This window comes from Danio rerio, chromosome 24 (assembly GCF_052040795.2).
Source record: "Danio rerio strain M-AB ecotype USA chromosome 24, GRCz13ab, whole genome shotgun sequence".
NCBI lineage: Eukaryota > Metazoa > Chordata > Actinopteri > Cypriniformes > Danionidae > Danio > Danio rerio.
The window spans coordinates 26,875,343-26,890,740 of NC_141044.1; the positions used below are offsets into that span (position 1 = coordinate 26,875,343).

Genomic DNA, 15,398 nt, shown 5'->3' on the forward strand with positions numbered 1-15,398 from the left:
TTAGATAATCCAGGCTAATATCAGTATTAACACATTGTGGGCTTATTGTTTTATTGTGTAAAAAAATTACAATAATTCTGCCCTTAATGTCTCTGCCCAGCAAGAAGCATTTACAGTATTTCTTTAGTTAATCTGTTAGCTGTTAGTAAATCTGGCTCTAACTCTCTGCAACAAAATATCTGTGCTAATAATGTCATTGAAGTGAAAAAAAATGACCTGGAAAATGAAGAGCTGACGATCCCTTCGCATCAGAGGAGAGTCTCTCCATGAAGACCAGAGGAATGAGGACGAGTTAAAGAGGATCAACCCTCCAGCACTAATCCTATGGTAAAACACATTAAGTTATGTCTTCTTGGTGTCAGCAGCATCAGACAGAATCAATTTTTAAACAGTTTGGAATGATTGTGTAGGACAGGATTTGGGCTGAGTCATTAAAATAAAAGCAGAGTGCTCACACATAGTTTATGTTGGGTTCCCGTCCCACAACAGGCAACAGGGGAAACACAGCCAGTGAGAGACAACTCAGCGTCCAGCTCAGAGACTTGAACTACAGAGAATTCAAAAGAAAAATCAGCAAAAAAGCCAGCAACCTCTTGGTCACAAAGTGTTGTTTCTATGTGTGTTTTCAATATTAAATGTGTTTAAAAATGTTATCTACATTAAATTAGATTTACAAAATGTATTTTATATACATAGAAATCATGCAAACTCACTAAGGTCTTGAAAACATTTTGTGAAAACACACAAGTAAAATAATTGGCTTTTTTTTTTAAATGTTTCCAAATTTCCAAGTTTCTAAGTTTCCAAGTGATTTGTAACAGAGCAACGACATTTCCTATAATATCCTGTTTCTGGAGAAAGTTATTTCTTTTAGTTTGGTCGAATTCATTTATTTATCTTTTTATGTTAATACTGCTAAGGTCAATGTTTTAGCCCCCTCAAGAAGTTATTAGTTTTTCATTAGCTGCAGATCAAACCATTAAATTGCACTTTAAACTAAATAGTAAAATATTATCCATTGTCATCATGGCAAAGACAAAAGAAATGGCCTATATGCACAGCTATTATATCCACAGATAATAGACAGTTGCAGTTCATCCAGTACACTGCTGCCATGATTCTGACCAGAACCAAAAAATCAGAGCAGATCACACCTGCCCTCAGGACTTTACACTGTCTCCCAGTTACATTCATAATAGATTTTAAAGTATTATTACTTGTCTATAAATCACAAGATGGCCTAGGACCTCAATACATTACAGATATGTTCACTGAAGCCTAACAGATCCCTCAGATCATTAGGATTAAGTAAATTAGAAAATTCCAAGAGTTCAATCAAAGTAGGGTGAATCGGCCTTTAGCTACTGCACCACCCGCTGCTGGAATCAGCTTCCAGAAATCAGATGTGCTCCAACATGAGGCACTTTTAAATCAAGACTGAAAGCACATCTGTTTAGCTGTGCTTTTACTGAATTAGCACTGTGCTACGTCCGACAGATCGCACTATTGTCTTTTTTTTCTTTTTTCTTTTTTTATAACCCAGTTTTAAACCCATTTCAATCTGTTTTTATTCTTTTTTAATCATTTTCAATTGTTTAAATCGTTTTTATTTTCTTGTATCTTTTATTCTTGTTTATGTAAAGCACTTTGAATTACCATTGTGTAAGAAATGAGCTATATAAATAAATTTGCCTTGCCTTAAGCGTAAAAAGAGACGAAAGACCGTTTAAACACAGGCGCTGTCATTAGCAGCAGGCTAGGGCAGAAATTCCATTGAAAATATGAGCTCATTTCAAGTGTGCTATTTTCATTTGGAATCTGTTGCTGTCAACTCTCAAGATGAGATCTAATGAGATTTTACTATCAGTCAAGCAAGCTGAAAGGCTAAAAAAATAAAATCAAACAAACCCATCAGAGAGATAGCAAAACCATTAGACGTGCCCAAAACAACTGTTTGGAACATTAAAAAAAAAAAAGAATGCACCAGTGAGCTCAGCAACACCAAAAGACCTGAAAGACCATAGAAACAACTTTGGTGAACGACTGAAGAATCCTTTCCCTGGTGAAGAAAACACCCTTCACAATAGTTGGCCAGATCAAGAACGCTCTCCAGTAGGTAAGTGTATGTGTGTCAGAGTCAACAGTCAAGAGAAGACTTCACCAGAGTAAATACAGAGGTTTAACTACAAGATGTAAACCATTAGTGAGCCTCAAAAACAGGAAGGCCTGTTAGATTAGAGTTCTTAAAAAGCATTCACAGTCGGCGCAATAGCCTAGCGGTTAGCGCGTCCCATGTTTGAATCCCAGCTCAAGGACATTTCCCTATCCTACATGTGATCAAGTGATTTTTGTTATGAATATGCCTGATTTTAAACTACTGTCACATTAAAGCCTATGTGATTGGCATCATTGTGAAGTTTTATGTTAGCATAAGCTTTTTAGCTTTGATAGTTTTATTAAATTTTATTATATTAAATAGTTTTTTTTAAGTGTAAGTAATCATGTTCCAATGGTGTTTTTAAATCTAATCAGTAGCCATCAGCCCACTCACAGTCACACAAGCAACTGCTAATGGTGATTGTCTAGTGCCAAAGTATAAGACCTCTTTAAGTCAATCAGATTTTTTCTGTTAAAGGAACCAAATTGTGGAATGATTTACTTGTTAGCCTAAATTTAGTGGTGTTCTTTAAAAGTGGTAAAAAACAAAACAGCAGTGTTTGTACAAATAATCTACTATTAGTTTGTTTGATCATGCCGCCTTTGCTTTCGCCTTACAATAATTTTATGTAAAAATTATAATGTTGTGTATTTGTATCTATTTTATTTTCATTTTGTCTAGCCTCTCGTAGACAGGTGTTGATAATTAGCAAGTCTGCTACAACACAAACAAATGCATTTGGTTGTCCAGTGAAATTTGATGTCCGTATGAAATAAATAAATAATTAAATAATAATAAATAAAATTAGTGTTTGTGTGTGTCTTCTGTAAATCATGGCAGATTTGGATGTGAACCCTGTCCTATCGAAAAAGGTCTGATCGGGTCACCTTACCTTGGCTTTTGTATAGAAGCCAGAAACCACAGGCCATAGTGCCAACACCACAAGGCCCAAGGACAACATGGCCCGATAAAAAAAACTCATGACCTAAAAAAACAAACAAACCACCAAGGAATAAATGAAAAGTGTCATAGTTAACACCTCATATTATAAGAGAACTACATGCTTCTAACAATAAACTGCAAACATATAAACGGAAACAGTGTCTGTCATGTCCAGAACGCGACTAAATGGGCTTAAACACTGCTGAAAGTCTGAACTGAAAATTTGCTATCTGTCTGTTCTGTGTGTGCTAAAACACATTTGATTTTGCATGCTTGATTCTTTATGTGTCAGGAATGTGTGTTGCTTTTTGGTAGCAGGGTGTCTGTTTGGTTGTCACAGTGTTAGTGTTTCTCAGAAATCATTTGCTGTAAGCACTTACTAGTAACTCTATTCCAAATGCAACCAGTACAAAATATCCGAAGCATTTGGTGAGTGGTAATGACGGAATCGAGCGAACCAGACCAACAAGAGTTTTAAACCTGTGATGGAGAGAAAACACAAACAATTAAATATTTGTGATAACATTTGAATGTATTTTAAAAAAAGGTGAATTTTCGAAGCATTTTAATTTTGTTGGACCATTTCATCACAGTGGTTTTAAGACGTGTTTTTTTTTTTATCAGCATTGTTCATCTTGGATATTTAAGAAATTATATTAGATATTTAATTGTTCATGCTCAATATTCCTACATTGTGACTTTTGTAATATTTTTATTCTTAATTCAAGTTACACTTTAAAAAGTGCTTATAACATAAAGCCATTTAGTAAATCTCCATCTATAAACTGTATTTATCTTGCATATTATTTACAATATATGGACTCTTTATGATGTCTAAAAACCCTTAAAAAAGTTTTTTTTTAATATAGACATTTTTAATTAGACCAATACAGCTTTAGTCAATTCTTTAACTAAATTCTTTATGTAAACATTCAATTGTAAAATTTAAATAATTATTGGCCTAATATAGTTATTTTGAATAAAAATTAATAAAGTGGATTTCATGCTCATTCCTCTTTTTGGTGTCCTCTTGAAGTCTTTATCTTCCATTTCATACGGTATTAAATTATGCTGTGATGTCTACATTAACTTAGTTTAAACTTTCTGTGTTTCATATTTTATGGTTATATACAGTTGACATCACAATTATAAGCACTTTCTGTGAAATTAATAATTTTTACAAAGTTTCTTTTGTCATTGCCATAATGACAGTACATACTATTTTACTATTTATATATTGCGATATACAAGTATTCAGACTTTCTCCAGAAGAAACATTTTTTATAGGAAACACTGTGAAAATGTCCATGTTCTCTAAAGCAATACCTGGGAAATATAAAAAAATAAAGATTTCACAGGAGGGCTAATAATTTTCACGTCAACTGTATATATACTGTATGTATCTATGTATGTTTCTATGCATGTATCTATCTATCTATCTATTTATCTATCTATCCTCAACGGCCACTTTATTAGGTACACCTGTCCAACTGCTCATTAACCCAAATTTCTAACCAACCAATTACATTTCAGCAACTCAATGCCTTTAGGCATGTAGATGTGGTCAAGACGATCTGCTGCAGTACAAACAGAGAATAAGAATGGGGAAGAAAGGTGATTTAATTGACTTGGATTGTGGCATGGTTGTTAGTGCCAGACGGACTGGTCTGAGTATTTTAGAAACTGCTGATCTACTGGGATTTTCACGCACAACCATCTCTAGGATTTACAGAGAATGGCCCGAAAGAGAGAAAATGTTTAGTGAGCGACAGTTCTGTGTGCATAAATGCCTTGTTGATGCCAAAGGTCATAGCAGAATAGCCAGACTGGTTCAAGCTGATAGAAAGGCAGCAGTAACTCAAATAACCACTCGTTACAACGAGGTATGCAGAAGAGCATCTCTGAATACACAACATGTCAAACCTTGAGGCGGATGAGCTACAGCACCAAAAGACCACACGGGGTGGCACTCCTGTCAGTTAAAACAGGAAACTGGGCTTACATTTTGCCGACCAAAATTGGACAATAGAAGTTTGAAAAAACGTTGCCTGCTCTAATGAGTCTCCATTTCTGCTGTGACATTCGGATGGTAGGGTCAGAATTTGGCATCAACATCATAAAAAGCATGGATTCATCCTGCCATATCTCAACAGTTCAGGCTGGTTGTGTAATGGTGAGGGGGATATTTTCTTGCACACTTTGGGCCCATTAGTACAAATTGAGCATCATGTCAACGCCACAGCCTACCTGAGTATTGTTGCTGACCATGTCCATCCCTTTGTAACCACAGTGTAATCATCTTCTGATGGCCACTTCCAGCAGGACAACGTGGCATGTCATAAAGCGTGAATCATCTCAGACTGGTTTCTTGAACATGACAATGAGTTCACTGTACTCAAATGGCCTCCACAGTCACCATAGCTCAATCCAATAGAGCACTTTTGGAATGTGGTGGAATGGGAAGCTCGCATCATGTATGTGCAGCCAACAAATCTGCAGCAACTGCGTGATGCCATCATGTCAATATGGACCAAAATCTCTGAGAAATATTTACAGTACCTTGTTGAATCTATGCCACCAAGAATTAAAGCAGTTCTGAAGGCAAAAGGGGGTCCAACTGGGTACTATTAAGGTGTACCTTATATAGTGGCCAATGAGTGTACACATACACTACAGTTACTATGAGTTATTAAGAAATATTATTTATAATTCTTAATATTGGTATAAATAAATAACAATGATATTTTATTTTTATTTAGCTATATTTACAATACTTTTAATAAATTTTTGTGCACAAATTAACCACTTTGTTTACCATTTGACGTGAAATTGGCAAAAGCAGGTGAAAATCCCTATGCCCACTTAAAGTGACTTACTCTTTCAATACAGCATACCACACCGCCACAGGCATTAAACTGTAGATGTAGTACGACCAAGGACTGGACTGAACCAACAAGAACAAAGCCATCAGCAAACCAACGCACAGAAATCCCCATCCCAGAAGCCTTTCAGTCACCTTGAAACAAACACAGAATCAAACACTTATAGAAACAAACACAAACACAGGATGTGATATGTATATCGAAGTCTCACCTCTCTTTTAATAAACCACAAACTGTTTTATTAGTGGCAATGTTCATCAACTGCAATGACAACCTGCTGCTTATTAAACAACATTATTTCTTGCTTACCATGGACGTGTTAGTTGGAGGTTTGCGTAGGCTAGCATGAGTTTTCAGGATGTATAAAACCACATATGAGGTCCAACCAATAAAACCCAGGACCACACTGCTTCCAAGAAACAGACGATCATATGTGTGATAATATGACAAGCCCTCCATTGCCTGAGCGATCAGATCTTTACAATAGACAATCTAAAACCATATGATAAGACAAGATATTCAACAAGTGTTGTGATGGTAAATACTACTGATAAAAGAAAACATACTGTAACCTAACCAACACTCACTGCTTCGTCAAAACGTCCTTTTTGGATCAAATCTCTTGCCTGACGAATGAAATCCACTTGTTTAGAGTCAGTAAGGGGCCTGGAAATAAAAAATAAAAAAAGTAAATTATAATAAAAGAAAAATGATCACAAAGATATCTGACATTATTGACTTTATACCAGCAGGATCCAAATACTGCTTGGCCAATCAAATTCGAGGGTTGATTACTCAGCGTTTTTTACTCTTTCATTATTAATTCATTCATTCCTTCATTTTCTTTTTGGCTTAGACCCTTTATTAATTAGGGTTCGCCACAGCGGAATGAATCGCCAACTTATCCAGCATGTGTTATACGAAGCAGATGCCCTTCCATCTTCAACCCATCACTGGAAAACATCCATACATTCATTCATGCACATACATTACGGACCAATTACCAATTAGTTTAACCAATTCACCTATAGCGGATGTCTTTGGACTTGTATGGAAAACCCATTCGAACATGGACCCACTGAGTCATCGAGACACCCTTTCATTAACTTTCATTCATTGCTTTTCTTTCGGCTTGGTCTCATATTTATCAGGGGTCGCCACTAAGGAATCGCCCACATACTATTCCAGCATGGTTTTTACACAGCTGCAACCCAGTTCTAGGAAATCCATTTACATTCACACATGCACTCATACACTATGGCCAATTTTGTTTGTTCAATTCACCTATAACGCATGTCTTTGGACTGTGGGGGAAACCGGAGCATCTGGAGGAAACCTACGCCAACACCAGGAGAACATGCAAACTCCAGACAGTAATACCAACTGGGCCAGTCAGGACTTGAACCAGCGACCTTCTTGCTGTGAGGCAACATTGCTAACCACTGAGCCACAGTGCCACCCTTTTATTTTACTTATAAAAGTACATTTTCCATTATCGTTTCCCCAGTTGCACTGATAATGTTCCTTTATTATTTTTATTTGTAAATGATTTGTGAAAAGCAATAGTATTGATCACGTTGTCATTTCCTGAAAAGGGCGGATGTATAAAGGTGCTATTTGTTTTGCGATTTATATTATGAAATTTTCTAAAATCACTGATTTTTGCTTGTAGGAAAAAAAGACCTGCAATTCAATTTATTAATGCATTTAAAAGTAAGTATTGTGTTTGATATCTTTTTTTATAATGAAACAGGACCATTTTCTAATTCATTCACCTGTCATTGAATAATTTTGACCATTGCTGAATGGGTGTAGTTAATTTACATGTATTTTTAGCATTATATATTAACGAAATGAGCAATTTATAGAGCTTAATGCAGGGGTGCCCAAACGTTTTCTTATTAGGGGCCAAAAATAAAACTTGATTGAGGGCTGTGGGCTGAAGGTAAATATACCAAACTGTATTACATTAAATTTTCGATGAGTAACTTCTTAATTCATTTCCTACTATTTAAAAATAATTACAAAACATTGCTTTAAATTATTTCAACTAATGCTGTATATTTTAAAGTTTTTTAATGAAATTATTACAATAAAAACTTAAACAATCCCATTAACGACACAATGGAATTCAATGCTCAATACACTAAGCTGCATGTGCCTTTGATTTGCTCGCCGATATCTTGTCCTTCTATCTGTCGAGTGACAATATTTACATTTTAAAAAATTAGATTCATTTTCAAAACAAAAAAATTACAAGATAAACAAAAGGTTGCATTAAATTTGAAATGACTTTCTTTGTCAGAGATATAAAGTATATGCAGAAGTATGCGGAAGGACTATTAAGAGTTGACCCAGATTATTTCAGTGAACTTTATGCCGTTACAAAATCGGAGCGTTTAAGGTCTGTTTTCTTTAAAAATCAACAATGTCCTCTGCCTGATTGATATACAATATAAAGTTGGTCTCAGAATGTACAAGAAGCACTGCATTATATTACATTGTTCTGCATCATGTCTTTAAATTATTAACATTTATTTTACCCCAGTATATTCAATGGAGTTTCTGCGCCAGCCTGTTGATCCTGTCGGACCCTAGTTTGAGTATCTCTAGTTCTACTGTTATTTTTGTACAATATTATTATATTTTATATATATAATTTAAGCTATTGTTTATTTTAATCTATACTTTTATTTGAAGTTTTAGGAAAGGTTAACAGACCTTTATAAAATAAATTATAAATTAAATATACCCAAATATATACCTAAGAATTCAAGAAATGTCTGTTTGTTAAACTCTCCCTTAGCACTGACTTATACTCACTGGTATGGTGTGAACAAAAACGATATCGTTGTTTCTTTCTTCTGTGCCAATTTTACCTGTGGATTAAAAAAAAAAAAAATAGCTAACTAATTTAAATAAACCAACCAGAATGAACTGAAATGTACTATACTTTACCCTGAACTGCTCCAAGATCTGAATAGCATTTGCATACATGCTCTCAGCCTTAAAGTGCTGGCTGTTATTCAGGTAACTCAGCGGTAAAACCCCCTGTAAAGCAACAAAAATACTTCAGAAGATTATATAAGCAATGTGTGCAAGTTCACAAAATGAATTGCAGATCTCAAATCTCTAAAATTAAGCTCACCACAGAGTTCAAAGGAAAGGGAATGCCTATAAGAGATGACATTAGTGGGGCAATATCAGCCTGCAACAGCATGAAAAGATCAGATCAGCAATATTTCATCCTTTATAGACATTTCATATGTAAATCAGAAAGAAAATCTCACCTGATTGACGTCCACTCTCCTGTAGCTCTCTAACCCCCATTCTGAAAGGCAAAGAATGTTAAAAGACAATCTATTTTGTTGGTTTATGGTGATTTAATGTCTGTTAATAGAGATGGGGGGGTATTAGTAAAACAAAAGATTTCACATTTATTCTAAAAACTATACATATTTAGAAGTACATATTTTAGATAGAGTGGCTACCCTCTGCTAAGACTGTATGTTTACATTTGTGCAGGTGTGTGTACTTAAGATATGGTAAATGCAGAGAACAAATTCTGAATATAGGTCAAACCACAGGTCAAACTTACCTTCCTACTAGTAATTATTTCTTAAATACTAGCACCCAATAAATAAATACATACGCATCTAATGGTAGTGGAATCTATTAGTATCTTATAAAATACTTATGTAATGGAATTAGTATCCAACTACTAGCATTTAATATACGCTATTTTGTACTTAATAAGTACTAGTATTTGAAAATATTTATTAGTATCTAAAATAAAAGTTCTGGTTTTTATTGAATAGCTACTAGTATTTATAAATATGAAGTATGAAAAAGGACACTGGCACCTTTTACAGTTTATATATTAAAATGGCTTGCCATAGTGTTAGGCCATTGAGTGGAATCTATTTTAATCTTTTAAATTAGTATCTAATGGAATTAGTATCCAACTACAAGCAATTATTAAAAACTTCAATGTATTTATTAAGTACAAGTATCAAATGATTAAGCAGTAGTATCTGATAATAGCCATTAGTACTCAAAAAAAAAAAGTTCTGCTATCTAATAAAGAGCAACTAGTATCTAAAATTATGTAGCATGAAAATGGACACAGGCACATTTTACAGTTTACATGTTAAAATGGCTTACCATAGTGTTAGGCCACTGAGGAGAGGGGTTTGGATGCAGACCTGGTGCATAGTAATCTGAGCCGCATCCAATGGTGTTTAATGTGCTCACCTAACCCCACCCCTAACCCTACCCCTAACCCTACCCAATCATTTCATTGAGTGCATTGTATCAAAGAGGCTGCATCCAGATACTATTGCCACTGACACACCATTCAACAAACCTTTTAAATAATTATCCTCATATTTCTGAGAGGTCTCCCATTGTGCCTTCTGAACCCCAGCGCCCCACACTACCAGCGGGGTCAGAGTCTCCGAGGGATGTCCTGCACCGTGAGATCCTATAAAACATAAGGTCATATGTCGTGTACAGATGTATTCACCTTTGTCATGCACACCATTATGCTTTGAGTGAATTATAGGAGTAACTTACAATAAACTGTTAACAATTGATGAAGCATTTCTTAAATCATTGTGTACATAATTCTTCTCACAGTAAATTATTTTCAGCAGACCGCAAAATCGTTAAAGAAACCTCTAAATAAATACACTTTTATACTAATCTCAGTACCAAGCAGTTTTCGTAATATCAGTCTTCATTATATGTACACTATATACGTATATCTTAAGCCACCTTATTATCTAAATTAGTTTTGTTTCAGTTCTTTTAGTGCAACCAATCATTTGAAATGCAATAGTCAAGGGAGGCAAAAGGTGGATAAGTTCTGCTGATTTGAACTTGAACAGTGATATAAATCAAAAGAATGCTATTTGATTTATAAACTTTGGACTTAATTTAGACGGATAAAATTATGTTAACAAAACATCCTATCTTAGACTTCTAAAGACTAGGTCAGAGAGATGTTTTACCCCAATTTGTCATGCCATGGTCAGAAGTAAAAACATAAGCCGTTTTTCCATCATGGCCATAAAAGTCATCCATCACAGTGACAATGTCAGCGACACCAGCATCAACCAGACCAATGTTCTCTAGACATTCCCTGGAAGCAGAAAATATTAAATGCAAGGCTTTGACAGCTACTGTAGCACCATCTAGTGGTATATTTGGTCCTTGTGGATTTTATTGACCATTTCGAGGGACTTAAACAATAACAATGGTCCTAATGCATTTTCCTATTTTACATTTTTTATTTCCATAGATTTCAAGAATCCAAAGAGGTCCACATATTGACAAATAATGCTATGATAGCAGTTTTAACATGAAGTTATGATTGAATTGCCTCTTGTTACAGTTAAATTATGATAACAAGCAGGAAATGTTCAAGGGCCTATGACATTACCACATTGAAATGGACTATTTGTAAAAAAAAAAATGGAATTCTGTCTTCATTTACTCATCCTTTTTTTCCTTCTGCAGAACACGAATGAAGATACACTGAAGAATGTTGGAAAACAAACAGCCATCGACTACAAAAAACGTAAAAATATGAATAACTTTATGAATATCTTGCTTTGTGTTCAACAGAAGAAAAAAATTCATAAAAGTTTAGAATCACCTGAGTGTGAGCCAATGGTGAGGAAATGTCTATTTTTGGGAGAACGATCACTTATTGTACAATACAACAAAATTTATTATGCAGCTTTTACAACATTTTTTAAAAGTGGCTTCCATAAAACAGTAAAATAAATAAAGATAAAGTAAAAAGGTTCTGGTGAATTACAATGTAATTTTAGTGAATTTCATTGTCATTGATTGGTGCGGTGATGTAAAATGAGCTTACTTTGACATGGGCCGGTGGGCATGACCATTGGTGTCAATCCCCAGTAGATGAAGGAAAAACACGTTTTGTTCTTCATGTAACTTCTTTAGTAAAGTTTCATTGCTTTTGGCAGCAGTGAGAAAATCCTTCATAAAAATATGAAATAAGTTGATCAGTGAAGACAATTTATGGTCTAATTTTTTATTATTTAGCAATAATACATTAACTTTTTATCAGAAGGAAGTCAAGAAATTTTGTTTTTTTTTATCAATATTATCACAATATAATTTATATTTTTAATATATATACATATTTTTTTATATAGACTTAAGCAAATGCTGTTCTTCTTTCTTAACTTATAAACTTTCTGTTTATCAGCACTTTCTGAATTTTTTTAATCATGGTTTCCAAAAAAAAATGAAGCACTAAAACTATTTTCAGGGCATCACGGTGGCGCAGTGGATAGCATGATCACCTCAAAGCAAGAAGGTCGCTGGTTCAAGACTAAGCTGGGTCAGTTGGCATTTCTGTGTGGAGTTTGCATGTTCTCCCCGTGTTTGCGTGGGTTTCCTCCGGGTGCTCCGGTTTTCCCAAAATTCCAAAGACAAGTGCTATAGGTGAATTGGGTAAGCTAAAATATCCAAAGTGTATGAGTGTGAATGAGTGTGTATGGATGTTTCCCAGTGCTGGGTTGCAGCTGGAAGGACATCAGCTGCTTAAAAAACGTATTCTTGATTAGTTGGTGGTTTATTCTGCTGTGGTAACCCCAGATTAATAAAGGGACTAAGCCGAAAAGAAAATAAATGAATGATTGAATGTAAACTATTTTCACAATTGTTAACAATTAATGTTTCTTGCTTTAAAATACAAGAATGGTTTTAGAAGGATTGTGAGAGAAAAAAATGAAGCAATAGCTGTTAAATCAGCTAACCCTCACTGTAAATAAAAAAATATAAATTAATATAGAAGAGCTAGATGTTATATTATTTTAAATTAGAAATATATTTTAAATAATGTAATTATTTTCAAGTGTAACATTTTACTGTATTTGATCGAGTTATATTTTCACAAGGTATTTTATATTTCTAAGTAACAAATTGATTTAGACTCAAATAAATGCAGTTCTTTTTTTCTAAATAAATTATAAACTTTCTATTAATCAGCACTTTCTGAAAAATTGTATCAAGTTTTAAAAAAAAATGTTAATAAATGTTTCTTGCGTTAATATTTTTTTGCTTTTTAAAGTATCATGATATTGAAGAATGAAGCAATAGCTGCTGAATCAACTATTACAGTGATAAAAAATGTCTTGATAATGCACAGATAGACACTGTATATTATTACTAAATAATAAATACATTTTAAATAATTTAAATATTTTTGAGTGTGTAACATTTTACTGTTTTTGATCAAGAAAGCCTTATACATGAGCTTTATGTGATATATTACATACAGCAGGGAAAATAAGTATTGAATATGTCACCATTTTTCTCAGAAAACATATTTCTAAAGGTGCTGTTGAGTTGAAATTGAAATTTACCCCAGATGTTGTAACAACCAAATAAATCAATAATTGCAAAGAAAACAAATCTAATTTGTTTACAAATTAAGTTATGTGTAATAAATGAAATGACACAGGAAAAAAGTATTGAACACATAAAGAAAGGGAGGTATAGAAAGGTAGTGAAAGCCCTGACAGCAGCAGAAAACTCTCAGAAGTTATTCAGCAACCCTCTGCCCTTCTTCATTGTAAATGAATATTAGCTGCTTCAGTCCAATGAATACATTATCAGTATGATGAAGATGATCCACCATGATGGACATTTCAGCAAGACAATGATCCAAAACAGAGCCAAGGAAACTCAAATAGTTTTAGAGAAAGATAATCAAGCTGTAGAATGGCCCAGCCAATCACCTGAACTGAATCCGATATAATATACAAAATAAACATCAGATTTGATAGACGAGACCCACAGAACCATCAAGATTTTTACATCCTGTTGAACATTGTGAAAAACTCACACCTGAGCAATTCATGGGACTTTATTCTCCATATAAGAGGCATCTTTAAGCTGCCATCACCAAAAAAAGCCTTTTGTATAAAGTATTACATACGGTTCAGTAGTTCAGAACTTTCTCCTTGTGTCATTTCATTGTTGTCACACATAACTCATTTTTCAGGTTTTTGTTGTATTTTTATGTTTGTATTATTGAGGTTTTTACCAAAATCTGTTTCAATTCCATGTCAACAGCTCCTTTAGATATATATTATTCTCAGGAAACATCAAGTCTTTAATGCTTATTTTCCCCGCTGCATTGATATAAACAACTAGTGGAAAAAAATAGAGACAACTTGAAAATTCTCAGTTTATCAGGATTTTTAGGGTTTCTGTAAAAAAAATATTTGTTTTATTTTATAAAGTTCTGCTAACATTTCTTTTAAACTTACATACAAATATTGTAATTTCTAGCATTTTTTTACATATCAATGACAATATGCATTGAAAAGCTACACATAATAAATGAATATGAAGTGATTGCACAAGAGCGTCCTACCTTCACTTCATCAAACACCCATGTGTCGAGTCTGGAAGCATCAGTGGAGGCGAAGTCCTCTCGCTCTGGAGGGTAAGTGTGAGTGTAGACATGGTCTCCAGTGGCACCTACAAAACACACATGCTGATAAGACCACCAGATAAAAACAACATGCTTCCCCAGACCAACTCGTAGGTGTGTGGTTATACCTTTAGCAAACATTGGCAATATATCAGGGCTTCCCCAACACCAGGTATATCTGCTCTCATTAAAGACAGAATCAAACTCCACTGGATTCTCCTTCCAGCCTGGAAACACAGGCGCACATGATTGATTTTACACACATAGAAAGCTAGATACAAACACAGATATGACTGCTTACCCTTGGCAACAGCACTAACGTCCTCATAAAAGCCTGCTATTAGAGCGACATGTCCTGGGCGTGATTCAGTAGGGACCCGTGTGTGTGAAACTCCCCATGTGCCGCCCTCTTCAATCACACTCCTTATGACAGGAAACAGCATGAAGGAAAAAAAAAGCACAAATAAATAAAACAATATACCTGTATACACCAAGGGCCTTATTATACACCCGGCGCAATTAGGCGCAAGATGTGTTTGCCGTGGTTTGTTCCAATTTTCAGACCAGTGCAAACCTAATTTTCATGTTTTTGGGCCATGTTGTTTAAATAGCAAATCCATTTTTGCCACTTTGTGGACTCATGAGTGTTCAGCTCTATAAGGGGGGTGCATTAAGGAGCTTTGTTGGAGCGCTGCTATTTTGAGGAACTGAAATATTCTGCGCCACTAACCAAGTCCAGCGCATATGCCATTCCAAAAACACGTACACATTACTTAATACACACAGGATGTGCAGCAATACACAAATATGAAAAAATTTAAGGATTAAAATATTACAAAAATTAATATTTTCTTTATAAATATAACAACCACTACCTCCATGCCCTCTTCACCTTGGGGGGCTTTTTGTATAATTTGCATTTGTATGATGTTAAATT

General features: G+C 34.5%; 1 protein-coding gene across 4 annotated transcripts in view; it reads right to left on the minus strand.

Moving 5' to 3' along the window:
* pign (phosphatidylinositol glycan anchor biosynthesis, class N) overlaps positions 1 to 15,398 on the minus strand; it is a 36,662-nt gene that overhangs the window by 18,958 nt on the left and 2,306 nt on the right. For 3 of the 4 annotated variants that reach the window (XR_015524491.1, XM_087308693.1, NM_001310080.1), the window contains exons 3-19: positions 14,763 to 14,884; positions 14,590 to 14,688; positions 14,402 to 14,508; positions 11,867 to 11,991; positions 10,995 to 11,125; positions 10,349 to 10,465; positions 9,273 to 9,313; positions 9,131 to 9,190; positions 8,941 to 9,033; positions 8,806 to 8,861; positions 6,570 to 6,648; positions 6,292 to 6,474; positions 5,977 to 6,116; positions 3,481 to 3,580; positions 3,051 to 3,143; positions 456 to 547; positions 217 to 322 (exon numbers count right to left, since the gene is read on the minus strand). Coding sequence is in view for 3 of the 4 variants with exons in the window: in XM_087308693.1 (XP_087164819.1) it covers positions 217 to 322; positions 456 to 547; positions 3,051 to 3,143; positions 3,481 to 3,580; positions 5,977 to 6,116; positions 6,292 to 6,474; positions 6,570 to 6,648; positions 8,806 to 8,861; positions 8,941 to 9,033; positions 9,131 to 9,190; positions 9,273 to 9,313; positions 10,349 to 10,465; positions 10,995 to 11,125; positions 11,867 to 11,991; positions 14,402 to 14,508; positions 14,590 to 14,688; positions 14,763 to 14,884 (1,744 nt within the window). In the remaining variant the exon portion in view is untranslated. Of the gene's footprint in view, positions 1 to 216; positions 323 to 455; positions 548 to 3,050; positions 3,144 to 3,480; positions 3,581 to 5,976; positions 6,117 to 6,291; positions 6,475 to 6,569; positions 6,649 to 8,805; positions 8,862 to 8,940; positions 9,053 to 9,130; positions 9,191 to 9,272; positions 9,314 to 10,348; positions 10,466 to 10,994; positions 11,126 to 11,866; positions 11,992 to 14,401; positions 14,509 to 14,589; positions 14,689 to 14,762; positions 14,885 to 15,398 lie in introns of those variants that run through there. The other variant, XM_087308694.1, reaches the window with a different exon arrangement.